This window comes from Rhea americana, unplaced genomic scaffold (assembly GCF_003343005.1).
Source record: "Rhea americana isolate MKP2758 unplaced genomic scaffold, rheAme1 scaffold_477, whole genome shotgun sequence".
Classification (NCBI taxonomy): Eukaryota; Metazoa; Chordata; class Aves; order Rheiformes; family Rheidae; genus Rhea; species Rhea americana.
In genome coordinates, this window is record NW_028186620.1 from 154,654 (window position 1) to 180,670 (window position 26,017).

Genomic DNA, 26,017 nt, shown 5'->3' on the forward strand with positions numbered 1-26,017 from the left:
AGCAGGGCCCGCCGGGCGGGCTGGGTCCGCGCCCCCCTTCCGCTCCCTCAGACTGGGTCCGCTCCCCCTGCTCTTTCGGGCGGGGATTGGCTCCGCTGGCCGCCGCAAGCCCCCAGGCCGGCTGTGCTACCACCTGCCGGCGCCCCGACGTGCCCGGCCGGCGCCCCGCACTCCCGCTCTGCGCCGCGGCCTGGCCGGGCGCGCCGTTGCACGGCATTTGACAAAGGCATCAACGTGCAGCTCGGAGCGCACTGAGACCATGGCAGCTCATTGCAGAGACTGGAATGGGAGCCCTCAGTCAGAGACCAGCAACCTTCCCTGTGGTCTCAGACCTCTTCCTAGGCTGGAATATAACGGTATAGTTTTAAAATTTGCAGCTTGTATTCTTTGTTATGCAGATCTGCTATTTCCAATGGCATTCAGGATAGATAGATAAAGAGCCTTCTTGAGCCCCTGATTACTGAAGGGCCTTAAGGGGATACTAAAAAGTTTGAGAAGGCTTGTTTGGCTACATTTGTTGTTGTATTTGAAAGCTGTGGCTTGGAAAGCTGACGTGTTCTGAGTGTCTGCTCCCTTCTGCAAAGCAGTCAGAGCCCTGCCCCAGCAGGTGTTTAAGGCTAGGATCTTATAATGATGATCACCACTACTCCTGCAATGGGTGGGAATTCACATTTGCTGTGAGATCTGAGACAGTGAGCTGAGCACCCCTTCCTGGAACACGTAGAGCAAGCCTGTAGGGAACCTACAGTAAATACCTTTAAAGCTCTCAGTGCTCAGCCTGGCCCTCTGTGTCCAGAATGATTTGTGATGAGGTCACATGGCGGTGCACACAGGAGGGAGTGGGAGTTGCCTTCATCCCTGACACCTCTAGTTTCAGATTTAGGAGAAAACTTTAAAAACCCTGTGAATGCTATGGCAAGTCCAACATTTCCAGACTAAACCAAGAGAAGGGACAGCAGAAGAATGGATTTATTTCCAAACAAAAGGCCAAATGTAACCCTAATTTAAAAGGAAACAGTTCCTCATTGAAGGCTATGGGAGTCAGGATGGTTTGAATCTAGCCAAAAAAGTATGTTTGTCTTGGGTTTCAGAACCAAACCATTGTGTACTTGGATGTCTACGTGTGCGCGGGTCTGAGTCCAAACCTCTTACAATCTGACAGAGAGCTGCCAGGTTTGAAATCTAGGGAGAGGAGAATGGCCCCCAGGCAAGAAGCAAGGGCACATTTCATTGCAGTTGACGTGTTAAATATAGGCTGTATCTGTGGTTGGAGGTCAGATTCCATGGATTTGCCGCTCAGATATGGAAATCAGAGGGGGCAGCACTGGTATTAGCCAGATATGTGTGACGTTAACTTGCTGTGAAATGCAGGATTCAGGTAGCAAAATGAATGTATCCCTTTGGTTTTGACATTTTTGAGCAGATGTTGATTAGGGGTTGTTGGTGCTATGTTCTTTCCAGAGACAGCCAGTCATGTGCAAGTTATTCTGGTGGCTACTGTACAGTTATTTTCACACCTTTGATTTCTTCTGGCCTCCCTGTTTTTTTGTAAATGGAAAGATTGGGATTCCTTGTCTTATGGCTTGAGTTACTTACAGTCCTTCAGCTTGTTTTGGAACTGGACATTATGCATTTCTGAACAAGGCCATGGAGGGGATGAGCGTGCAGAGAATGCGTTAGCAGCCAGCCCTGACCTCTGCCTTTCCTGGCCACCTCAGTGGGTCCAGCTGCCTCGTATGCTTGCTCCCACAAGAGCTGAGTCCTGCACCCCATGAAAAGGCTAATCTGGGGGGAGCCACTGCAGCTGTTGGCCTCCACAGGGCTGGAGGATGCCAGAGGGCTTGCATGGCTGAGCCCTGTGGCGGAACCCGTGGCAGGTGGAAAGCACAGTCAGGGGAACTGTCCAGGGTTTCATGGACACCTGATTAGTGGGAGGCTTTGGCAAAGCCAAGTAATTATTCACCCATCTCTGCAGCGTATAGGAATCATCTTTCTGGGGCTGCTGTAAGAGCAGATTCAGTTTTGTCTCCCCACATTCCCTGATCCATAGTGAGATCCAGCTGACAGCTCACATACCACTTCCATCCTCTTTTTCCTTACTTCCACAAAATGGGGAAGAGAGATTGCAAGAGGATGTGCTGGGCTTTACCAGTAGTGCTGGCTTCTCGAACAATCTCTTGCAGCTTGATGCAGGGAGCTGAACAGCTGCCTTTGGCCTCAGGGAGGAAGGGGGAGTGGAGAGGACCTGCCATGGTGGGCAGATGCAAGGTGGGCTACAGGGACCAAGAGCTAGTTAGCCCCCATGGGCTGTTCTGCTTGATTGCTGGGAACCCACAAATTCACCGCAGAGAGAGGAGGGTGTCACAGGCATGGTAGAAACATGAACACCATTATGTGGGTTTTTTTGTTTGTTTTTTGTTTTGTGTTTTTTTAAGTGCTTGATTATTTGCGGCTCACTGATGGTTGATACTGTTCCAGCCCCCTAATGTTATTCATGAGGCAGTTTTTCTATTTATGTTAATCATAGGTAGGTTTGCGTGTTAATGGAAGTATTTTTCCTAAAACTGGTATTTTCGTGGGAAGAAACAGGAGAGGGGTATTTGAACAAGCTTTGGGAATGGGTTGGGGGAGACTGAGCAGGGAGAGGATCAAGTGGAAGTCTTTGGCCTTGGGTTCTGGGATCAGGCAAAAGGCGGTTTCTCCAAGAGCGTTGGCATCCATCCTGGGTAAATTTCCTAGCAATGCCCATGGGAGGATAAGTGAAGAGACTCTGAGATGCAGAATTGAGCTGCAGGGGACTGTCAGGGGCAGGAACAACTATGTCAGGGGCTGTGTGAAGATGTACACAATGTGTAGACAGGTGGATGGTGGATGGCTTTTCCAAAGGGCAGGGAGACAGTAACAACCCCATCCTACGTTGCCTCTTTGCAGCTGCGTTTTGACTCAGCTTCTGCAGGTTTGTAGATAAGCTCCCCACTGACACCCTGTTTGCCCTGCTGAAGCCTTTGAGGAGATCTCTAATGCTAAGTTTTATCCAGAGACCCCTGTCATCTGCAGGCTGATGGTCTTATTCAAGCTTTAGACTGCTGAATGTCAGGAGTAATGTTTAGGATCCGAGGGGACTGTAAATTCCAGAGTCAATGTGTGGGTTGCGGGGGGGGGGGGGGGGGGGGGGGATCAGGCACAGGAAATTGTTGTCTTGCTGCAATGCCAATGGGTCTTGCCAATGGAAAGGGGCTGGGTTTTGTTTACAGGGATCAGGAAACAATCCTAGGGCTGGCAGGCAGGAGATGGGCAGGTAATGGTTTGAGGACACCCAAAGCCCAAGCATTTCTTGAGGAGCAGCAGCCAGGCCAACCACACAGCCTCCAAAGTGACCAAAGCGCAAGTGATTGTTTGCAGGTGCCACATCACTCTGCTCTGGGGGCCTGACACCCATGTGCACCATGGTCTCGGATTGGAAACTGTAATTCATGGGACAGAAAACACTTTCAGTTTTGGATATGTGATAGAGATATTTCTAGGCAGGCAACTAGGGAAGACCTACGAGGTCTTTGGGGGGAGCTGTAGTGAGGTGAACAGTTTGGGGGATTGTCTGTGGGTACCCTGCCAGCTTTTGTGCCATCTCCTGCAGTGTTCAACTCCTCTGGCATCCCGTCTTCTGGCTGTTTTTGCTGTCTTCTCTGAACTTTCCTGTGCTGCAAGCTGGCAAACAAGCCTCTACAGGCCAGAAACTGGTGAAGTCCATCCCTCCTCTTTGCTTATCTTTTTGCGATGTTTAATGAACTAAATATGGATGGTCACATGCACAGAGGAGCTGAGAGGGCAGATGCCAGAGGACGGCAAAATGAAGCACTGTCATTAGTGAACACTCTTGCTGTGAGGTCTCAGTGTGTGATAGCAATGTGCCATCTCCTCATTTTGAAGGGTGCTGACAGCCTAGCCTAAAATTTTCAGCTGATTACCCTGTATTTGGCTTCTGGGAGGGTGGGAAAGGCATTGCCTGGCAGTAGCTCTTCCAAAAGCCTTTATCTTTAGGAGTCCTGTGGGACAGTTCCTGCTCCTGGGGGGGGGGGGGGAAACTAGCTGGCAGCACCCAGGCGCTCTCTGCTCCCCCTCTTCTTGCAGGCAGCAGAGTCTTGGTCAATGTCATGCACTGCTGTGTGCCAGCAATAGGTCCCCTTGGCCCCACTATGAGCCAGCACTTGGCCCAGTCATGGGGGATTGGTCAAGCTGCCGGTCATTTCTAAGGCAGCAGGTGCTGGAGCGACAGGCTGTGTCCTCTCCTGGTGCTGGTCTAGGCTGTGTTCAGGAAAGGCTGGGTACCTTGCTGACCGTGCCAAGGTTATTGCGCATGGCTGCTTCCTTGCTGTGGGGCTTGGGCACGATGGCCATGTCTGCACCATTACGGCCAGCGCAGTAGGCCAGGTAGGGGGCAATTTCCCAGTTTCAGACGCCAAGGTAGCCCCTGCTGTCACTACTGCTCTCTCCAGCATCCACACATTGGAGGACATTGGTGGCAAGGCTCCTAAGAGCCCTGGGCACTTCTAACACTACATCTCGCATCTCAGCAGGCTTCATGGGCTCGGTGCTAGAAGTGTCCAGAGTGGCATAAACCTGTCCCCCTGAGTTTGCTGTTAACTAGAGTGGGAAATGTCAGTGAGAAGACCTCACGTGGGTGACACAGGCCTTTTTGCAGCCCTGTGCACATTGACACTCCATGGAGCAGGGTGCTGGAGAGAGGGAAGCTCTCCTCTGCCTTCCCAGGCACTTATGTCAGGCTCACAGTTTTCAAAGCCTGAAAAAAATGAAGATGTGGTACCAGGGTCCTGCACATGGTGGCCACTAGTCCAAGCTAGGGTGTGTGGCTTTCCTGGTCCTTCTGTAGGCTTCAGACACTGGGGCAAAGGCTGGGGCAGGGGGCAGTGATCTGCTTCCTTGCTGTGTCCCGAGGAGCAGTTCATGAGTTAGTTTGCAAGAAATAATGCCTCTTCAGGGAGGAGGATCCTTTTCACAAATATTTATTTCCATAATTCGGCTTGGAGTATAGTGTTCCTGCAGCATCCCTTTTTGTATTTCTGACTAGAGCAAAGAGAATTGACTGCTGCATCCTACCCTCAAAACACCTGGCTGGGAGGGGTGGTCATTGTGTTTTCCAAAGGACACAGCTGAGCTCTTCAGCCTGCTCCTTGCCACAGCCAGCGCAGCCTCTCGGACTCCTCTGTTCAGGAGGCAGGAATGAGCTTCCCAGGTGTGACAGGGTTAGGAACAGGCCTATGTATGTGGGCAGCCTAATGTGGAGGCTATTGGTGAGTGGGTGACTATGATGGGGATGAAGTCTCCTGCTACAGGGCCAAATGCTGCTGAATACTGAAAATCCTCCAGGCTGAAGTGTCCCTCACCCTGCTAGCTGGGCACAATTCTGCTCCTGTCACAGCTATTGGCAAAACTCCCAGTGACCCTTGGTCTCTATAGTCCTCTGCTTGGGAGGGCTGGCTTGCTGTTTCCTGCAAATAGAATTACCAGAGAGCTGATTGGATTGCAAACAAACTTAGAAAACATTTTATTGTAGCTTTTTAGAGTATCCTTTACCCAAAGTTAAATATAGGAACTGGTCCTAACCCAGGAAGATTTGGGCTACAAAGCACAACGCAGTAGCAGCCCTGCAGAGGCTGGGACTGGGGCATTTGGGACGGGGATGGCTAGAGGGAAACCACCTTCTGTGGAAAAGTTAGAGTGTGAAAGGCCATCACGTGCAGCTGAGTGGGATGAGCATGCCAGGATGGCCTCGGGCCTCCTGCAGCACCTGCTTCTACCCAGCCCTGCAGCAGGGAGCTGCTGCTTTTTGAAGAGAGACTCCTCAAATCAGTCTCACACAGGGGAAGTGAAAACAAAATGTCTGCTGCAGTGAATCAGGATCCTTCCTTATGCCCTGCTGGCTCCAGGGGGGGTGGGAGGCTGATGACAGTATGGAAGATGTGAGAGTCGGGGCCATGGGAGCCATGTGCCACACCTGCCGATGGCCAGCAAGAATTTAATCCTTATGGCTGTTGGTTTAAGTGCTTTTCTCTGGAAGCTGTGGCTGCACTGTCCCTCTTCAGCCACAGAGCTGGGAGCTGCGGTCGCTCCATTGCTGGCAAGAGCCCTGGGTGACCCTGGCACAGCTGTGTGCCCCCAGCCTTCTCATGCTGCTGTGGCCGGCTCTTCCTGCAAAGGGCTGGGAGCCTGGTGGCCTGGCATCTGCAGTGGAGCAGAAGCCCTATCGTGCCACAACACTGCAAGAAGGGAGCACAGCTGTAGTCCTTGCTGGGTCAGATCTTGTGTGCCCAGCATACACTGTGCTGGGGCGCTCAGGGAGGGAGCAGCAGACAGGCAGACTGTGCTGTGCCTGTGCTGTGCCTGCTGCACCCTTCAGCTGTGGGTCACTGGAAGCTGCTGGATACCACCCTGAGCTCCAGGAGCAGGGAGCTGGAACAAGCTGCTGAGCAAACCCCACCATGCTGCATAGGGAGGGGTTGAGTGAGCCAAGGCCAGGCCACGGCTGCTGAAAGCCTTCATCACCCATGGCCCTGGGGCCACGGAGGCTGGGCAGCATTGGGGCAGGCAGAGAAGGGCTGGCAGGTGCTGGGGGAGACTGTTCATCGCACTTTCAGGATTGGTGCCAGTGGGTGCAGGTGTTGCTGTGCTGTACGAATCCCGGCTCTGGCATGGTGACAGTACCTTGCAGAGTAATTCTCCATCCCTGTGCAAGGAACATCTCTCCTTTTTCTCCCCTAAATGGTGTACCTTTGTCCAGCACTCATTTTAGTCCTTGTACTCCCATGAGCTGAAGTTTTTGAGATTGCCAGTGCACATTACCACAGCTGGAATGTTACTGAGCACTGAGGCTGTGATGCAGTGATGGGGACTGAGCCCTTAACTCTGCAGATAGCCTCATGTAAAGCCATTAATCTCCCACCCTTGGTCTTCTCTGATTTGTTGGCAAATTCTCCTGAGACAAGGATGGTGTCTTCATTGCACATGCATGAAGCACTTGGTACCAGTGTACTGAAACTCTCAATGGAATAAATTGCATATTTCCAGGTCCTGACTTTAGAATTTCCCCTGGTGACTCTCACGCTGAGGATATTAGAATTGATCTTGTGTGACTTGTATCTGCCCTACAAAGCTACAGACTGCTGCAGCAGGTGGGATCCAGGGGAACATCCATGTTTGGGACATTGGTGGTCAGACCTCCAAGTCTTCACATGGGTGCTTTTCAGGCTTTGCCCTGTACTTGATATCACAGCAGTCTGAGAGGAGAAGAGGGAAAGCAAAAGGGTGCTTTCTCCATTACAGAGCTGCCTTTGCCACAGGAAAAAAAGGCCTGCATGTTTCCTGGATCCGCTACATTTGTTAAATTAACTCATGATCCTCTGCTTGCCTCTGGTACGACATTCTCGGTTCAAAACCTGGGCAAAAAGGAGCTTTAAATTACTTATTAAAGATGGCTAATGTGTGTGTGTTACTGGAGTGTTTCTTTTTAGCAGGATCTACAAGGCCAGAGATGTTTTACTTAGCTGCAGCAAATCCCTGGAGTTGGGATGGAAGAAGGCCAGTGTAATTGTGCAGCCCTGGATCGGGGTTGTTCTGGGCAGCTGGCTTTGTGTGGGCTGTAAATGTGGCACACCATGAACCGCTCCAGGGCAGGGGGAGCAACCCAAACAGGCCCTGCCTTGCAGCCCCCTCTGTAGCTATGGGGAGCTGAAACAGCTAGGGAGCAGCCTGAGCCAGGCACAAGAAGGTGGGGGTACAAAAGCTTCCACTTGGGCCATAGCCGCACATCTGCAGCCCAGCGCAGTGACAGCTGCACTACCATTCACTAACAAGCTGAAGGGACGTGTCCTGCCTTTGCTTAGGATGTGAAATGCCACAGGGAATAGTGGGGAGGGGGGGGCGAGTGAGAGGGTCAGAGACATTCTCATGTCTGTGTCTATTCTCCAATGCCTTGCCCAGTTTCATCTGCAACAACTCAACTGATGGAGCTCCCAGCACTTCCCTTGGGAGATCATGCCACAGTCTAATAAATCTCTCTGCTAGGAAATGTTTTTTGATAACTAGCCAAATTTTTCCTTTGCTCGGTTTCATTTGGTTATTCTTAGCGTCAGAGCACTCAAAGCTGATCCTTCTTCCTCCTTAGGTTGGGGGGGGGGCTACAATTCCTCCCTTCTTCTCATAGCTCCAGTTTTAGGCTAAGAGGTTGACTGAAATCTTGACCAAGAACATCAGGGTATGGCCTTTTCCTTGTGTTTTTCAGCTTGCTTTCTCAGTCAGCCTTGCTGACTGCGTCGTGCTTTGTTCTCTGAACTTCCCTTGTCATGCAGGCGTATGCTTGTGTGTATTCATGCACATTGTAGGGGTGTGCATGTGGCACAGAAAACCAGACCACTCTTTCTGTAGCTTTCTTGATTCCGTGAGTCTGGATCAAGGGGCTTCTTTATCAGCCTAAAATCCCAGAGCTTTTCTTCTTCCTTATTTTTTTTGTCATCACTGATCCCAGTGGTCCCTGCAATTTCCTCTGATCTCTGTGTTTTGCACTGTTTTTCCACAGGCAACGTTGGCCTGCAGTTTGCTCTTGTACTCTCTCTTACCTTGCTCAATGCCTGTTTCAAACTTAGTTCATTAACTGGGACCCCCTTCCATGACTTCAACAGACTTTGGATGGGGCCTACAACTCCCTTGATGATGTTTCTTTGTCTTCTTCCCTAGAGTTTGCAACACACCCAGATTTCATAACATTTACACCTTTAATTAGCAAGTCTTTTCTCTTTTTGTTTTGTTCTGTTTTGTCTTTACAGGCAATTTACAAAGATGCTAACTAAAATAATGATAATAAGTCAGGTCTCATACAAGGGCTTTGGTGGATGTTTCCTCTGTATCTGAGCAGAAGGCTTGGGACAAAGGTCTGCTGGAACAGGCCAGCATATGTAGTTCATGTACTTGGGGCACATGCTGTTACTAACGGTGTAGTAACATGGGGTTGGTGTTCGTCTGCAGTTGCGTGTCTAACTTGGCGCTTTCTGTATCCGTCACAGGTTGTGCATTCCTCACCTACTGTGCCAGAGACTCTGCTATTAAAGCACAGACGGCACTGCATGAACAAAAGACTTTGCCAGGGGTAAGTCGCAGTGAATTGTGTCTGCAGCTCATGCCACAGGCTGGCAAATGGGCCTTGTTGGGGGAGGGAGAGCTGGTGGAGCACTGACTGAGATTAATTTTCCTGTTTGTGAAAGAGGAGAGTGATTTGGGGATTAGAACAGAGGTGTAGGGCCAAAGCAGAGACCTGCTTCTCGCAGAGGTGCTGCTCTTCTCGTCATCCTACCAAGGCTATCCTGTGTTACTTCAGCCAAATCAGTTTCTGTGTTGCTCCCTGGCCTCTGTGGTGTGACATGGCCTCTCCAGCAATCTGCTCCTGTCACTAGGGAGCTGGGGTGCCTTGGTGAAGTGTGTGGGCCCAGCCTGCGCAGTGGTCACATAATCACAGAGTAGGTAAGGTTGGAAAAGACCCCTGGAGATCTAGTCCAACCTCCCTGCTCAGCAGGGTCACCTAGAGCATGTTAGACAGGATTGCATGCAGGAAGGTTTTAACTATCTCCAGAGAAGGAGACTCCACAACCTCTCTGGGCAACCTGCTCCAGTGCTCTGCCACTCTCACAGTGAAGAAATTCTTCCTCATATTCAGGCAGAACTTTCTGTGTTTTAGTTTGTGCCCATTGCCTCTTGTCCTGTCGCATGGGACAACTGAAAAGAGTTTAGTCCTGTCCCCTTGACACCCTCCCTTCAGGTACTTATAGACATTGATAAGATCTCCCCTGAATCTTCTCTTCTCCGGGCTAATTTGTAGCCCTATGCTGGACTCCCTCCAGTAGCTCCATGTCTCTCTTGTACTCGGGAGCCCAGAACTGGACACAGTACTTGAGATGTGGCTTCACCGCACACTCGAAAGGTGGTAACAAGCAGTATGAGGTACCCGACTCTTTTCCTCCAGATGTGCAGAACTTCCTGGTGCATCAGTTTCTTGTCTGTGTTAGCTCTGCCAGGTGCCTGCAACTCTGCTCAGTGATTCTGTGCAGGACCCAAAATGATTTTTAGTGTTGTTTCTGAGTTGGACCAGCTTCTCAGAAAAGGAGTGCCCTTGGTGCGTCCCGTCGTCTGAAGAGAAATGGGTTATATAGATGAGACTAGGGTGCTGAGCCAGCTGTGGCCATCCCTTGGTCCTCCACATCCTCTTTCCCTCCCCCAGGAATCACAGAATGGTTGAGGTTGGAAGGGGCCTCTGGAGATCATCTAGTCCAACTCCCCTGCTCAAGCAGGGTCACTTAGAGCATGTTAGACAGGATTGTACCCAGGCAGATTTTGACTGTCTCCAGAGAAGGAGACTCCACAACCTCTCTGTGCAACCTGTTCCAGTGCTATGTCACTCTCACAGTAAAGAAGTTCTTCCTCAAATTCAGGTGGAACTTTCTGTGTTTTAGTTTGTGCCCATTGCTTCTTGTCCTGTTGCATGACACCACTGAAAAGAGTTGGTCCCCATTCTCTTGGCACCCCCCCTTAAGGTATTTGTAGACATTGATAAGATCCCCTCTCAGTCTTGTCTTCTCCAGGATAAACAGTCCTAGCTCTCACAGTCTTTCCTTATAGGGGAGATGCTCCAGTCCTCTGATCATCTTTGTAGCCCTGTGCTGGACTCTCTCCAGTAGCTCCATGTCTCTCTTGTACTGGGGAGCCCAGAACAGGACACAGTACTCCATGGCTGGAGCTGGGAGCAAAGCGCTGGAGGATCCCAGGAGCTAGGTGCTGCGGATCAGCCCTCTTGTTGCAGAGAAGCCTCCTACCTCCCTGGGACCTGCTGTTGAGCTGAGAGGAGGTTTGAGTTGCTGCCAATCTCTTGCAGTATTGTGCAAGAGCCTTTGACCCATGGATGGGGTCCTTGCTGTGCTGAGCACCTCATCATGCATGCTGGAAGGATTCACTTGTAGGAGAGCAGGCAGAGGAGTTGGGTACTTGTAGACAGAAGCTCACAGGAGGCCAGGAGCGCTCAGGGCAGCAAGCTAATTACTGTAGACCAGAGGTGTCTGGAGAAGAGTCAGGAATTCATAATCATAACATTTCCCATTTAACCATCCACGTCCAGACAACCTCCCTCACCACCCTTCATGACCTTCCCATGCATGCCCTTTGCCGTATTGGTTTACCTGCACTCCCTTTGTGTGCAGGTCTTTGTTGGCATTCGAGGGCAGGAAATTGCTCATGTTTTAGTTATGACTTAATGGAATCTTTACTGTTACCAGCTATGGATGTTCTGGGTTATCTCAGGGCAGCAGGTGAGGAATGCAAGTAACTAGGTACTTAAATATGATTTGACGTAATTTTCTGTGAGGGAAAAGGTTAACCTTTTGGGATAAAGCAATGTAATCTTCCATGTGCATTGGTCCAGGGGGGCAGAGTTGACAGAGTCCCTAAGAGCAAGTTGCAGGGTGTAGGAGAAGTATCAATGGATGCAGCGCTGCACCACAGTAGAGAGGAGACAGACACATCCCTCTCTAGTACCTCTAGAGAGACCATCAGAGGTTACTGGTGTGAGGCTTGGCAGATAAAGGCTATTTTGCTGCCATTCTACATTGATGTCTGTTGTATGTTTCACTGTTCTCTATCATTTGTACTCCTGCATTTAGAATTTGCATCGGGTTGTGTTTAAATAAGCAATGCAAAGCACATTTATCTGAAATTGGGTGATCTAAAGGCTTCTTATGTTTAGGGAGGCATAGGAAACTGCTTGGGAACAGGAAGGAGTGTCTGCTGCCACATGCTTTCAAGCATGGTAGTCTTCAGCTGGTTAATGAACTATGTGCTGTTCTTAGGTTTCAGGATTAGGAGAGAGATGAGCTGTGTTTTACTTGAAGATGTGCATCTTCATGCTATCAATATATCACTTCATCACATTCACTTTTTCTCTAGGAAATTCCCTGTGTGATGAGGAAGGCAGGATTCTCTTTGGTCATTTTAGTGGTTGCTTACAGATGGTTACCACCAAAATGAAACAGACTTCTAGCCTGAGGGGGTAGAGTTGATCTTGATATGGAAGGGGCTAGCTGACCTCAGGTAGCTTGAAGCACTATTTGCTTTACTTGGTTTGGTCATTGTGTTCATGTAGCACCATCGATCCCTGTGGCCCAAGTGAATACTCTGGAAAGGAGGCACAGTCAAGAGCTCTGTTTCCCTCTTTTGGGGAACAACATCATGAAATTTCTCCTTTGTACATTCATATTTAGACCATCTTGTGATGAACTGAGTCGCAAAGCCTCTCACCAAATATATAACAAGGACCCTAGCACAGGGCAGAGAACAAAATATACCGAACCAGACCAATGGGGTTTAAGTAAATGAACCATAGTATGGTAAACAAGCACTTTCTTGCTTGTTTTAGCCATTTACCACCTCTTTATTACAAATAGCAATAGCAGTAAGAAGGCTTAAGGATGTGCGTAACGTCAGTGAGGGTAGGCAGCTTCAGAGACAGCAAAGGATGGAGCCAGCATAGAAGGTTTTTTGTTAGTAATACTGCACTTGCCACAATATTGCAAAGCAACCATAGATGCCACAAGTATCTTCTTCACTGGTCTCAGTGTAGAGATCAGTGGCTGATCTCAACAGTTCATGAATCCAAATAGAGATGAATGGCTTGCATATCTGAGAATGGAGATTTGATAAGGTCAGACTCATGGAAATGCTTTGATATGGTTTCTGGTAGGTCCTCAGGCTGTGAATTGGGAACTAGACAGATGAAGTGGAACAAGATGCCTGTCCAATTCTGTCTCTGGGTTGCGCTGTGCCTGCAGATGTGTTGCTTACACCCTCTGTGCCTGATGCTAGTGATGTCAGTGTATCCAGAAACATTGCCACACTGTTCCTGCAGAGCTGCACCTGCAGTGTGGCTGTCCTGAGATTTTGTATTGTTGCTCATTACTGTAGATTTTCTGTCTAAATCAGTACAATCACCATGGTTTCTATTGGCTTTTATGGCATTTCTGGCAAGTTCTCCCATTTAGGTGGTCAAAATTCTCTTTGCATTGTGATTTTCACTTCATTTCTTTATTTTTAAATTGAGGGCTGTTGGATGTCTGCTTGGTAAATAGACTACAAGAGTTAAGCCCAGAAAAGCTTTTTTCAGTCAGGAAGGTGTAGCATCTTTTTCCAAAAGTAGACAGATTTTGGGTTCACTTCATCTCTCACTGGAATTTGTTCCCTCATCCAAGAATGCCCTGGTCTCAGCTCTGCTCTGTTTCATCCCAGACTGCAGACTGCATTGTGTCAGAGGAGCCAAGTCATCATGGTGGTTCAGAGATCAATGTCAGGCTTTCATGGAGCTGAGGCTATGGATCCATGCATTTCTTTGTGGATAGAGATCGTAAGTGGACTTTGGAAGCAGAAGTGAGTGGGGGAGAAAGAGTTCTCATAAGGGCTGGCATGCTCATGGTGAAAAGAGAGAAGACTCTCTCTTCTAGATCTAGAACTTGTGTTCAGATATACGAAACACCTGTGTTGCCTGCGGAGCTTATGAGTTGCTCTTGGTCCAGTGTGGCAGTAGCAAGTGCACTGATCTTCCTGTTGGGCAGGAAGGATGGAGCTTCCTAGGATGGGGACAGAAAGGGCATCCTCGGGGAGCAAGCAGCAGTGTCTAAGCACCCAGGCTTGCTGAGAAGTTGAAAAGACCAAATATCCATGCCCTTGCTGATGTCAAGGGCTGGGGAAAGCAGGGGAGGTACCCTGCCTTGTGGCCATGGGGATGAGGAGCCTGCAGAGATCCTGTTTTGCGCTCCCTAGCCTCGCTCCATGAGGACAGGCTGGGGAAGTACATGGTCAAATCTGACTCAGTCCTGCTGGAGCAGTCTGACAAGCTCCAAAGACACAGCGGTGATGGAGGTAGATCTGCCCGAGGAACAAAACAGAAACTAATCCCTGCTGTTGCCTGCATCCACACTGCTGGGGGAAGATGTACAAAGCAGAGAGGCTGAACAGAGGCAAAATCTTTGGATCTGAGAAGCAGAGAGAACATCAGGCCCTTACCCTCCTTCCTGAATCCCTTGTCCTCCTCAGCTGTAAGCCAGCACAGTGGTACAGTGCTTCACCTCCTCCCTGCTCCCTGGCGTGCTCCTCCCTGGCTGGGTAAAATGATATTATATCTCAATAACCCATGTCTTTGATTTGTGATTGTGCCTTCAGTTTGCTGGGTTCTGAAAGGAACTGGAGAGGTTATTAATGACACGCAGTGATCACACACCAAGTTAAAGCCTCTTGCTGAGTGAAATTTGAGGGAAAAGCAGCCAGCTTTTCAATATTTCGTAGAAACGCTTTGTGTCTCTTTTCATTTGCAGCCAGACAGTTGCAAATTGCATAAAATTGCTCCTGAAGAAGAAGGGGGAGAAGAATAGAGCGAGGGAAGGGAGGGGAAGATTTTTTTTCAAAAGTAATTCTTCTGGCAAGATACAGTTACAGTTTTATTTCTATGCAGAACAAAGAAGGGCTTGCTGAAAGGTAGGCAAGTAAGTGGCAGAAATTGGTATTGATCCAAGCTGGGAATATGGGCAGTTTAAGAGCAGCAGTGGGGGTATTGAAATGCAGCTACATCAGAGGGGAGAACTCATGGATGCAGTGAGGGCTTGGGAATGCAGGGACACAGAAATGGAAAATTACAGAGAGCAGCAGCATTAGAGCAGAGAGAGACTCTAGGAATGCACCAGGGGTTGAGATGCAGCAGCAGTAACTCAGATGGCTGGGCACAAGAATTAATGCAGAGATAGAGCAGCGCTTGGGTGGAGGGCAACCCTGTGGGCAAGCTGTCTTCTGTGCTGTCAGGAGTCGGGGCTGTCCATGGGCTATTCATCAGGCTCATCAGGATATGATGGGACATGAGTGACTGGAGGGGTTTGGTAGAGAGGTTAAAGCATCTCATTCTCCCCTTCCCTCCTCTTCTGTACAAGTGCTGGTGTGCAGCCAGCCCAAGGCAGTGTTTCTTAAACAGCTTCTTCGTGTGAATCCTGCAGACCGTTGCAGCTGGCAGGTCTGGAAGACATGCTGAGGAGCAGAATAGAGGGCTTGGATGTTTGGTTGGGGGCTGAAGCTGGGCTCCAGTTGTTTCTCCTTGATGTTGTCTCTACGGTTTGAGCCCTTGAAGCTGGGTAGGGTGGAGAAGCTTCTTCCATGTCCATCCTGCAGGTTTGGTAGAGACGCTATCAGTGAGTTCAGAAGAGGCATATAACATCATCAGTAGAAGGTAGCATTGCAGAGAGCATGTTAAGGCTGTCTCATGGAAATGGCAGGACATGAAGGTAGTGAGCCAGAGCAGCCCCTGGCCAAGCAGCAGCTGAAGTGCCCACTCACTGCAGAGGAAGTTGCAAATACCTACTCCTTTGGGAGTTTGGCTCAAGGGGCTGAGAATCAACAGCAAGGCAAGGCAGCAGCCCTGAAAAATACATACCCTGAAGAGGCAGAGAGAGAGCAAGCTGCCAAGGCAAACATTGGCTCCTGCTGCTTAGAGAATTGGTAAGATAATAAAATTAAGAATTGGCACCCGTACCCACACGTTGCTCAAAAACACACATGTAGGTTCTCTCCTGCCTTCCCTCCACAGAAATTATTGCCTGTTGCACAACGGGGTACTCGTATCTCCTCAAAGCCTGGAGTTTGGGCTTTTGTCTTCCTGTGCTTCCTTGTGAGCAGACTCACACCTATGCTCATGAACACATGTGCACATGCACACGCCAACCCACACAGACCTTTGTCTTTCCAAAGGCTCCACATGGCTGAAAGTGACTGTGCAGTGCACGGCCAGCTCCTGCGCGAGGTGCTATCCGCTGGGACCCCTTGGTCCTTTCCTGCATAGCTGCTTTCCAGCTGGACAGGCATAGCTTGTATCTTCACAGAGTGTTACTGTGTCCCAACCTCAGAACTTGGTCTTTACAGCTGTTTAACTGTACAAAGTTACTATTGTCCCTTTCTCAAACTTGTTGAGGTTGCCCCTGAACATCAGTCCTGCCCTGCAGCATTCTGGCAGTGCTTGCAATCTGATGCCACTGCAGACCTGCTGAGGGCATGCATAAGCCCCTCATCCAGGCTGTTAGTAAAGACATTAAAACATCTTGGCCCAGTCATGACCACAGAGGGATGCTACCAGTAGCCAGCTGGACTGGGTGGTGGTGGCCACCACCCCTTGGACTTGGCAGTGCAGCCATATTTCCACCCACTTGCTGTTCCATCAATCCAAACCACATCTCACCAATGTGACTAGGAGGATATTACTGGAGCTAGGGTCTTAGGTCTTCCTGAAGTCCAGGTGACCAACACCCACTGCCCTCCCTGTGGCCACAGTGGTGCTGCACTGCAGCCTGTTCTCACATGATGTTCATCGGGTGCATTTTTGTTACAGCAAAAGGTGTTTGCATCGCTGCCAGGTTGATTGTTCCCAAAGCATGGCAACTCTGGCTGTGGCTGTCAGGAAGCCATGGCCCATTAGTGGTTGCCATGGGAACGGGAGCTAATCATGGCCACACAGGATGGCTTGGTGCAGAGGTCCCCAGTGCAGCCCTAGTGCCCAGCACTGCACCACCACCCCACCACCCAGATTTGTTGCAGCAAAAGAGTATTAAATTAGCAGGGACCTCTTCATCCCCAGTCACTGTAATTAAGCTGCTCTGGGGGAGGGAGCTGAGGGCAGCACAGCAGCCTTGTGAATGCTTCCAGCATCTCCTGGTTGTTCAGATCAGAGCTCATGGAGAATGGTGGATGCCTCTGTGCTGTGGCTGGTCCCCACATGCCACAGGAGAGGATGGGGTCCCCACTGCATCCCCTTCCCTCTCCCATTTACCCCTGCCTCTTGGCTGGAGATGCTGCTCTTCAAGGCATCTCCCAGCTGGGGCAGGCTCCCCAGCATGGCCAGGGCCCTCATGGCAGCCGGTGGCACTGCAGAGGCTTGCAGGAAGCTGCGGAGTCCTGAGGCAGCTGGGTGTTCCCCCTCGCTGCCTCCACACAGATAGGTAGCCAAGAGCACAGGTAGCAGGAGCCTGGCAGCTTTGGAGACCTCTGAAGATGTGCATGAGATTTGCACCAGCTCTCTGCAGACCCCATCAACTCAGGCTTCCTGCAGCCCTGCACTGCCGAACTGCCCTTTCCCAGTTTGCAGAGGGCCTTGGAGGTTCCATCGTGTGAGGGCGGTGCATGGAAAAGCACCAGAGGCTGCAGGACCAGACATGCCGTGAAGCAAGGCCAGTGATGCACCAGTGAGCACAGGACAGGGTGAGTTTCGGGTTCCTTCTCTGCATGGCCTGGCAGGAAAATGAAAGCAGGGCGAGTGTGGTAGCATGGGCTTCATGGCTTCCTGTTCCCGTTTTGCTGACAGTACTTCCAACCTTCCTCTCTGCAGCCTTCTTCAGCTTGCTCAGAGTGATGTGATAATCCATCTCACATCATCTTATGCCTGCTCCCTGTAGGCCTGCTAGGCATTTTCCACCTCGCTCTGGATTGGGAATTGCTGCTGTGGTTAGGGCCTCCTCAGATAACTCAGGCTCTGTCCTTGAAGAAGCAAGATTCTGCAGCTGATGTAGGGTGGGAGAGCCTGAGTACCAAAGCATGCTGGGTCCTTGGCTGCATGGCTTTCTGAAGGCTAGAATGGACTCTTGTAGTCTATACAAACTTGCTAAAGGAGCTTTTGGGGTTGTCTGTTCCTTCAGCCCTATCTTGCAAGGCAGGAGGACGTTTGGGTCCATATACTGCCGTGGCCATATACTGCTGCTTCTTGCACTGCTGAAAAGCCCTCTTGAAAGCAACAAGGTCCTTACATGAGTTTAGCCCAGAATTTTTCTTTCTGTTTCCCTCAGGGGATACGTGATGTCCTAGTGCCTGCAGAAGAGGAAATTGGCCCTTTCCTCTTCTCACCTTAAATCCTCTTTGACCTTCACTGGGACTAAAACACAAGTGACAAGAAGAGATCAGGGCAACAGGGAAGATCGTCTGATGTCCTCCTTGGTGCTGTGCACTGAAGCATCAAGGAAGGAGTCCTGTGAGGACAGACTGACCATCAGTTCCTGAGATGTGTCTTCCAAACAGTTATGCACATGATGGAGCTCTAATTGCTACTTTGGGTTGGCCTCCACACTGGTTATCTGATGTTAATGCACAGTAATGGCACTGTCACTTCCATAGAGATATTGGAGAGATCCAAAGGCTTTCTGAGTCATAGTGATAAGATGCTTGCCTTGCTCACAGGGGCGTGCTAGCTGGAATGAGGACAAAGATGACGGAGCACATTAAGGGAGGAGGAACACAGGACAGCAGAGACCCTGAAAGGCACAGCAGCTGGTCTGTGTGTGTCATGGGCCACACGCTGCTTGAATGTCTGCAGATACCTGCATGCAGCTCTGCTCTCATGCAGCCCTCACCTTTGTTGGTGTGGGGGTTGCTTCCCCGTTCTGCCTGTTTGTCCTCTCTGCTGGGGAAGGCAGAATACCCCTCCAAGGAAACCTGTAAAATCGTTTGGGGTTTATTTGGTGTTTTCCTAGTGATACAAAGCAATGGAGTGCAGTCCCTCATACAGAAAAGGAAGGCCTTAGTTATAGGGCAGGAGCCCTGTGGTTTAGACTCCTGGCTTCACATCCAGGTTCTGCTGCAGACCTCCCATGTGACCTTCATCTGCTGCCTGTACCTTGGTTTCTCCACCTGAAAAATGCACTTAAAATGATCCTTGTCTCCTCTAAAATGGGGGCGAGGGGGTGAATTCCTAAGCAGTTTCTAGAGCTGTGCTGAAATGGTGCGAGGTGATAATGTTGCTGATGTTCCTGTGTGAGGCTGAGCTACCCTTTCACCCTGAAGGATGGTCTTTCTGGACAGAACTGAGGTCTGCCCTCTGAGACATCAGTGGAAAGATGTAAGCAGGAAGCTTGAACACTGAGGCTGGCATCAGTCCATCACTGCTTGCCTTTCTGATCAGAAAGAGAATCCAAATGTGCAAATCAACATTTAAATGTATGTGTTCTGCACAGCTAGGAGTGGTTGTGATCCACTAGGCAAGGTGGCCAGCAGAGAACCAGCCCATGACTGGAAGCGCCCAAGACTGCAGGACCTCATTCTGCCAATGGCCTTGGATGCCTTTTGGTTCCTGAAGTCCCAGAGGAGCCAGGCTGCATTGTGTGTTTCATGCTCTGTGCCTCTGACCCACTTAACACTATGAGGTTCACTTGCCTTGCACCTGAGGGGCCATTCTGCATCACTTACACATAATTAATAGAGAGCAAGCCCTGCCATCCCTGGGGGCTTGCTCCCTCTCTCCAGCCTTCATGGTCTGAAAGCTGAGGAGGCAAGAGGTAGTGGTTGCGGCTCCTCCTTGGAGGCTGTGGCTTCTGGGTGACTAAGATGACAGTTCATGCAGAGCATCAGCGTAAACATGGAGAAAAAGGTTTTGGGGGGAAGATAGAAACACTGCATTTTGGGTGAAGAGTATTGTAGACTCTGGCACCAAATCCAGACCTGTAACATAGCCTTTCTTCTCTGCTTACCTGTTCCTCTATCATCTGGGTCCATGTTTCTCTCTTACTGACACTGATAGGGAATTTCACTTGAATTATGTTTAGAATTTGGCCCTTTTGGGGCACTCAGGTTTGAAGAGCCCCAGGGTTGAAAAACTTAGCCTTGAAGTCAATAGCAGAACTTCCTCTGACTTCAGCAGGGCCAGAATTTTTCCTGCAGATCCATGATCAGAAGAGTGCTACAAGGGCAGGACCATTTCCTTCAAAGCAGAGAGGAAGCCTGGACTCAGTGCCTTTTTCCTGTCTGCCCATCAGGCCATGGAGATGGGGTGGGATGAGATTTAGACACTGTCTAACCAGCAAGATCTCTCATCACTGCCTCTTCCCTGGAAAGCTTGAGGTTATTCAAGGCTGCACTGCCTCTCCTCTCACGAGGATCTCCTCATTGTTTGCTGAGCAGGACATGGGAGATGCACTGTGCTTAGTAGCATCAGAAGGCCTTTAATGCTCCCGTGGTCAGCAGAACTTTGGAGAAAGCAAGCTGCCTAGGTTGCCTGTGTGAGAAAGGGAGCAGTGCAGGCAGAGAGGCTGGAGACTGTGAAGGGAAAGCACAGCTGTGTTTGGAGAGAAGCAATATATCCCACCTGGGTGTGGGAGAGAAGGTGGAGAAGGGCAGGGGAAATCTCTGTCCCCTCTCAAGTGATGTCTCTCACTGCATGTGGCTCAAGGTGGGGAGGTTGTGCATCCGGTGGCCATGGAGCATTAGCAAGAGATAGGTAGCATGGAGAAGTGCAGGGAAGGGGGCCTGGGCTAGGAGGAGGTGGGCCCATGCTGGCCTGATAGGATGTGCTAAGCATTAATGGGAAAATCTTCAGAAATGAACAAATAGGTTAATTTTTAATGCTCAGCTAAATAATTTAATGAGGAATATTAAGCTCAGCAAGTGAGGAAGGCAGGGCTGCATAAATCACTGGCTCAAGTCCTCTGCACCACATGTGTGGGGTGGGTATGTGTGGTAGAGGCATGCAAAGCTGTGCATGGGCCTCTGCTTGGCGCTCAGGATCTGGGGCATGCACACCCTGCGTCTGGAGCTCTGGGGCCACCTGGGCCAGTACAGATATGGCTTTCTTGGACTTAAATGAGTTCTTTGATCACACTGCAGTTGATGTCTGAAGGCCACAAAAATATGCATTTCCAGAGTTTGATGTGCATGTCCTCCTCCCTGTGCCTTTGCTCCCTTCGTTCCTCAGCTGTGAGGGGAAGGGCAGACCATCCTTGCTGTAGGGACAGAGCCCTTCATCCAAGACCTATGTACAGAGCTGAGAACCTCACAGGGATGCCGCAAGGCTGGGACATTGAACTGAAGCAACTGTGGGCTTTCGCTGTGCTTGTAGGCTCACCTTTCTGCTTGAGGAGGACTTTGGTATTTCATTTGTCTTTAATGGCAGCATGGGACAGCAGGATTAATGTGGTGGTGGTGTCCCAGGTGTGGGAGCCTCCTTGTCTCCAGTTCTTGGCAAGGAGGCCCCAGCCTGCCTCTGCCTGGCTGGAAGACCTCCCCTTCCAGAGGACCTTGCAGCTCTTCCCTGTGCCTCAGCACCTGTGTTGCTTGTTTTCTCCTCTTTACCCCCATCCACTTTGGCCACTTTAAAAAACTCACTGGAGCTTGCAAGGGTTTTGGAGCCAGGCAGCCCTCGATGGGGGGTGGGGAGGTGTTGGCTGCGCATTGGCTGTGGTTGCATGCTGGTGCCCACACAGCCAGCGCTGCCCGGCAGCTTGGTGGACAGTAGCACATGTCCCCATCGTGTGTCCCTTCTTGGTGTGTGTCTCCTCATGCAGCACACCAGCCTTGAGGAGGGGAGAAAAGGGAGGTGTGGACAGATGGATGGGGGGGGCTTCCCCCTCCCCAGAGATCACATTGAAATGTCTCTTTTGTGCAAAGTGAAGGGAATGCCCCCAAGAGCTGGTTTCCATGGCAACCACAAATGTCAGGTTCCATGTGGTGAACCGCTGTTTCCATGGTGACAGCGCCTTCACCCAAGGTGCTGGGAGCTGGAGTAACAGCCCGTGGGGGAGGGGGAGCAGCTGGAGCTGGGATGGGGGCTCTGGGGGGCTGCACAGCCATTTCCTAGCAGTGCTCCCCTCTCCCTTCCCCCAAACAGATTTGCTTCGCACAGGAGCCAAGATCTGAGCCTACCCCTCCATTGCCATCCCCATCTGTTTAGCTTAATCCTGCGTTTGCTTCCTGGTACAAATAAAGCCATTTCAGCATGGTGGGAGTGGTGGGGAGGGAGGAGGCCAACTGCCCTCTGGCTCCACACCAAGCCCAGGGCCTGGTACCACTGCTGGGCACCACAAGCCTCTCCTGCTCAGCCTCCACACCCTGGCCTCCACTGCCCAAACACTCTGGCCTCCTCCCCAAAACACCTCAGCATCCGCACCCAGGGAAGGGAGTGTTTGGTTCTCCCAGCCTGCACACAGCTCCTGCAGGCAGCCGGGAGACACTGCTGCAGCGCAGCATGGCCCCTCCTCAGCACACACTGTCCATGCTGCTGTGCAAGGGCTGGCAGGGATGAGCAGGACATGCCAACATGCAGCACTGTCTCTAATCAGGCTCAGGGCAGCTATTTCCTCCCTCCTGCGAAGAGAGCAAGTGACTCAGTTAAGTGAGGTGCCCGTGACTGTGCTGGGTCAGAACAGGCATGGAAGGAGCTTTCAGGATGGGGTCTACCCTGGCCACTGCATGCCCAGCAGGTGGCCAAGTGCTAATCCTCTGCATTTCTCTTTCATTGCAGATGGCACGCCCGATTCAGGTGAAACCCGCAGACAGCGAGAGCCGTGGAGGTAGTTGTCATCTCTCCTTGCTTATTTGCTGATGGCTTTGCAGTTAGGAGCAGGGCCAAGCAAAGAGACCCAGGTCCTGACCTGGTCTTGCTCCTCCCACTGTCTAAGTGGAAGGGTGTTTGTGTCGGCAAGGCATGTGGGGAGAGTCTAGGTATGGGCGTGCATGGGAAGCCTTTGGCTTGGCCCAGCAGGCAGCAGAGTGCACCCTGCAGCTGGGCAGGGTGGGGCCAGGATGGAACTGCCTGCTGCCGGGTACTGACTGCCTGGCAGTGCATGGCCCTGGAAGTTACAGCAGCAGGCATCTGCTATGATGCATAACACAGGGTCTGGGTAAGTGCAGGCAGCTGGAAGGAAGTTTTCTTGGTCCTATGCCTGAGCCATGCTGTAAAAGCCAAATCCTTGCCTCAGCACTAGCTTTTCAACCTGTTCAGCTTGCTGCTTCAAGGCTGTTTGCTGCCTACCCCTTTGCTGCCCTGGCGCTGTGGACCATCTCAGCCCCTCCTCCCTCAGTCCTGCAGCAAGCCCATCACACCTGTCAGTGGCAAGTGCTGCTGCAGAGAACAGCATGTGGTGGAGAAAGAGCATCTGAGGGGAAAGGGAGGATTCTGAGTTTCTGCCCGAGATGAAGGCTATCAGCCTGCAGAAGATCAGCTTGGTTAGAGCAGCACCTGCTGAGCAGCTCAGAGCTGGAAGACTGAGAGCAGAGGAATCTATGTTAATGTAATGGGGGCTCATGCAAGCTCAGATTCCTCCTCCAGGTGGAGAAGTTTGCAGCTCCAGCCTTTATTCCTAATGTTTCCTAGCATTGTTTTTTTGAAAAAAAAAGAAAAAAGAAAGAAAAAGCGCAAGGGACTAGGAAAGCCTTTGCTAGAAGTACCAAAATCTCAGCCTCACAAAGCCATTGCACCTCCATGTTGGTAGAGCCTTACAAACCGATGCCCCCTATGTGTGCTGCTCTGCAAACACAGACCTGCACCCTGCCGCACACATCCACACAGTTACCTCCACAAGCACCACCATGCTGCCGCCTCACCACTACCCCGCCAGCTGTCTGTGCCATGCTGCCAGTGCAGCCAAGCAGTCAAGGGACCTGGCAGGGACTGCTGACCCCTCTGAGTCCAGCCAGGCCTCATTCCCACAGTCTGACACCTTGCTGCCAATCCCAGCCCACCCTCCGGGCTTTCTGAGGGTGGCCCCAGCATGGACTGCAGCAGAGCTGAGGCTGCGGATGCATCTATGATGCCCCCAACTCCCTCCAGGTAGCACTGTGCATCTGCCTGTGCTTGGGACAAGGCTAAGCATATAGCAATAACTGATCCAATAATAGTAATAAATAAATGTCCCATTTTGCTCCTTAAAACTGGTAGCCTGTTATTCTATATTTTGCTCCATCAGTTTCCCTGAATCAGTTCTCTAGTGAAAGGCTATTATTCAGCGTGAGTAAGATGATCTCAATCTGCCCATTAGATATTTTTGCCTTCCCTACAGTGAGATGAGCTTTATTCCTAAAAAAGAAAAAAAAAATACTAGTGTGTGTTTTGTTAATTATTATCATCTTATATTATAGGTAACTTTCACCTAAAGTATCTTGATGCTTCCTAACCTAACAGAGCTGTGCAAGTAGAGAAAACGTATTAATTAAAAAGAAAAAGTGTTTCCATTTCATTGTTCTGAAAAGGAAGATTTATTTTTTGGCCTCCCACAAAAAGGCATTTTTTTTTTCACCTTTCAAGGAAAATGCAAAATAAAAAAAGAAATCACACTTTTTTTCAGCATCACTTGCTTCTCATCCAAAAAGGCTTTTTCTGCTTCCAACCTACTGAGATTTTTCATAGGAGGTCTTTTTTTGAGCAAAATTTGCCCCTTCCTCCCTCTCTCTCCAAGGATTGCTATTTTCTCAAGTGAAAGATCTCAAAAATATCCATTATTTTTGAAATCTTGCAAATATGAGTCCTTTTTGTAGCTCAAAGTGGAAAGGCAACAGTCTCCTTTTTTCCAAGCCTTTCTTTTCATCCCCAGTAGCTTCCATGCTGCACTACACCCCAGCCCTGCAGCACAGGTAGTGATGGGAGTTGCCTGTGAGCCCTGGAGCTGCCCCAGAAGACTATAGCACCTGCACATCCAACATTCTGGAGAAAGGCAGGTGGAGGGGTCCTGTGCCATGTCCAGAGCCCTGTTGACAGGGCCGGGCTGCTACTGCCTGTGGAAACAAGATAGGGCAATAGATCCCACCTGTTGTGCTGCTCCTCTCATCAGCAAAGTAGCCAAGCTCATCCACAGGCCTGGGAAGAGCCACTGCATGTAGCAACAGAGCCACACTAGCAAGGGGCAAAGGGGAGATTTGCCCCAGGGCAGGACTGCTGGGAGGAGGTGGCTGCATGCGGCAGTGCCGCTCAGCTCTGCATTACACTTGAAGGGGAGCGCCTTTCTCCTCTTCGGTGGCTGAAGACTTTCAAATTAAGCACTTTGAATTAAATACGTGAAGCTAGAGCACTGGAATTTGTTTCCTGGTCTAAGGGATGCTAATGCTTGGGCTCTGGCCGTGCCCTGGGAAGGCTGTTACCAGGTATGGGACTAGCTGGGTGCATTGTTACTAAGCTCTGCAAAAGGAGACTACCAGTACAAAGACGCTGCCTGCATGAATTCAGGGGGAGTCCTGTCTCGACACAGGCTTTGAGCTCACTCCTTTTCCTTCCACCTCTGCTCAAAGCCCAGCAAGGTCTGCAGAAGGCGGGATGGGGGCAGAGGCTGCCTGGGGCATTGCTGCCAGCCACCAGCACCACCGACTGCACCCAGAGCGTGTTTCCATGGCAACTCAACAGTGGGCTATGGGAGGTGATTTTCCTGCTTACTGGACTGCATGGGAAATTGCCAGTCAGAGAGTTAAAAAACAAGAGCTGGAAAGAAAATGGAGGAGAAATGACAGGAGTTTTGGGGGATGCTGAGGCAGTGGGAGAGGGAAGGAGCTGCAGTGCAGCAGATGACTGTGGTGGGCACCTGCAGGAGCTGCTGGCCTAGGCCAGGGTGCCAGCAAGGAGAGGGATCCCCTGAGTTGGGATCAACAGCACCAGAAGCGGTGCCCCAGTGGAGAGCAGCAAAAGGGGTTGCTGGCTTTCACCGTGGGTGCCGCGTGATGGGGCAACCTGGCCACTGGTAGGGGAGGGCACTGATTTGGAAGCTGCCCTGAGAGAGAGGGGTGGAGGAGAGAGGAAGGCACTGGAGTACGATTTAGGCCCCATCATGATGAGAGAGGTCAGCAGCAGCGGTGCCTTCACCATGTTCCCGTTACTGCAAACAGGCATCCCAGGGGCTCATGTCCAGAGTCTTTGCCCCTTGTAATCTGGGGACTTGGGCTGTGTGAAAGCAAAAGCACTATAAAAAAAGAAATCCTTCTCTTATGTTGTCATTAACTTCACCCTCCTCTGATAGTGACATTCTGGGCATTCACAAGTGATTCAAAACCAATAGGTATCTTCCTTCTTATTTGCATTTACAGTCTGAGTCCCTAACAGATCACATTTTCAAGCTGTTCTGCTTAGCCACAAAGGCTGACATTTTTTTTTTCTTCCAAATTCAAATAATAAAGGAAATCTAAAATTCCCAGATAAACACAGGAC

General features: G+C 50.5%; 1 protein-coding gene across 11 annotated transcripts in view; it reads left to right on the top strand.

The window, feature by feature from the left end:
- The window catches only part of CELF5 (CUGBP Elav-like family member 5), a 51,640-nt gene that overhangs the window by 9,556 nt on the left and 16,067 nt on the right, over positions 1 to 26,017 (top strand). For 7 of the 11 annotated variants that reach the window (XM_085316634.1, XM_085316636.1, XM_085316637.1 and 4 more), the window contains exons 2-3: positions 9,075 to 9,157; positions 22,352 to 22,403. In XM_085316634.1, coding sequence (XP_085172760.1) covers positions 9,075 to 9,157; positions 22,352 to 22,403 — 135 coding nt within the window. Of the gene's footprint in view, positions 1 to 9,074; positions 9,158 to 17,279; positions 17,332 to 22,351; positions 22,404 to 26,017 lie in introns of those variants that run through there. The other 4 variants (XM_085316638.1, XM_085316640.1, XM_085316645.1 and 1 more) reach the window with 3 other exon arrangements.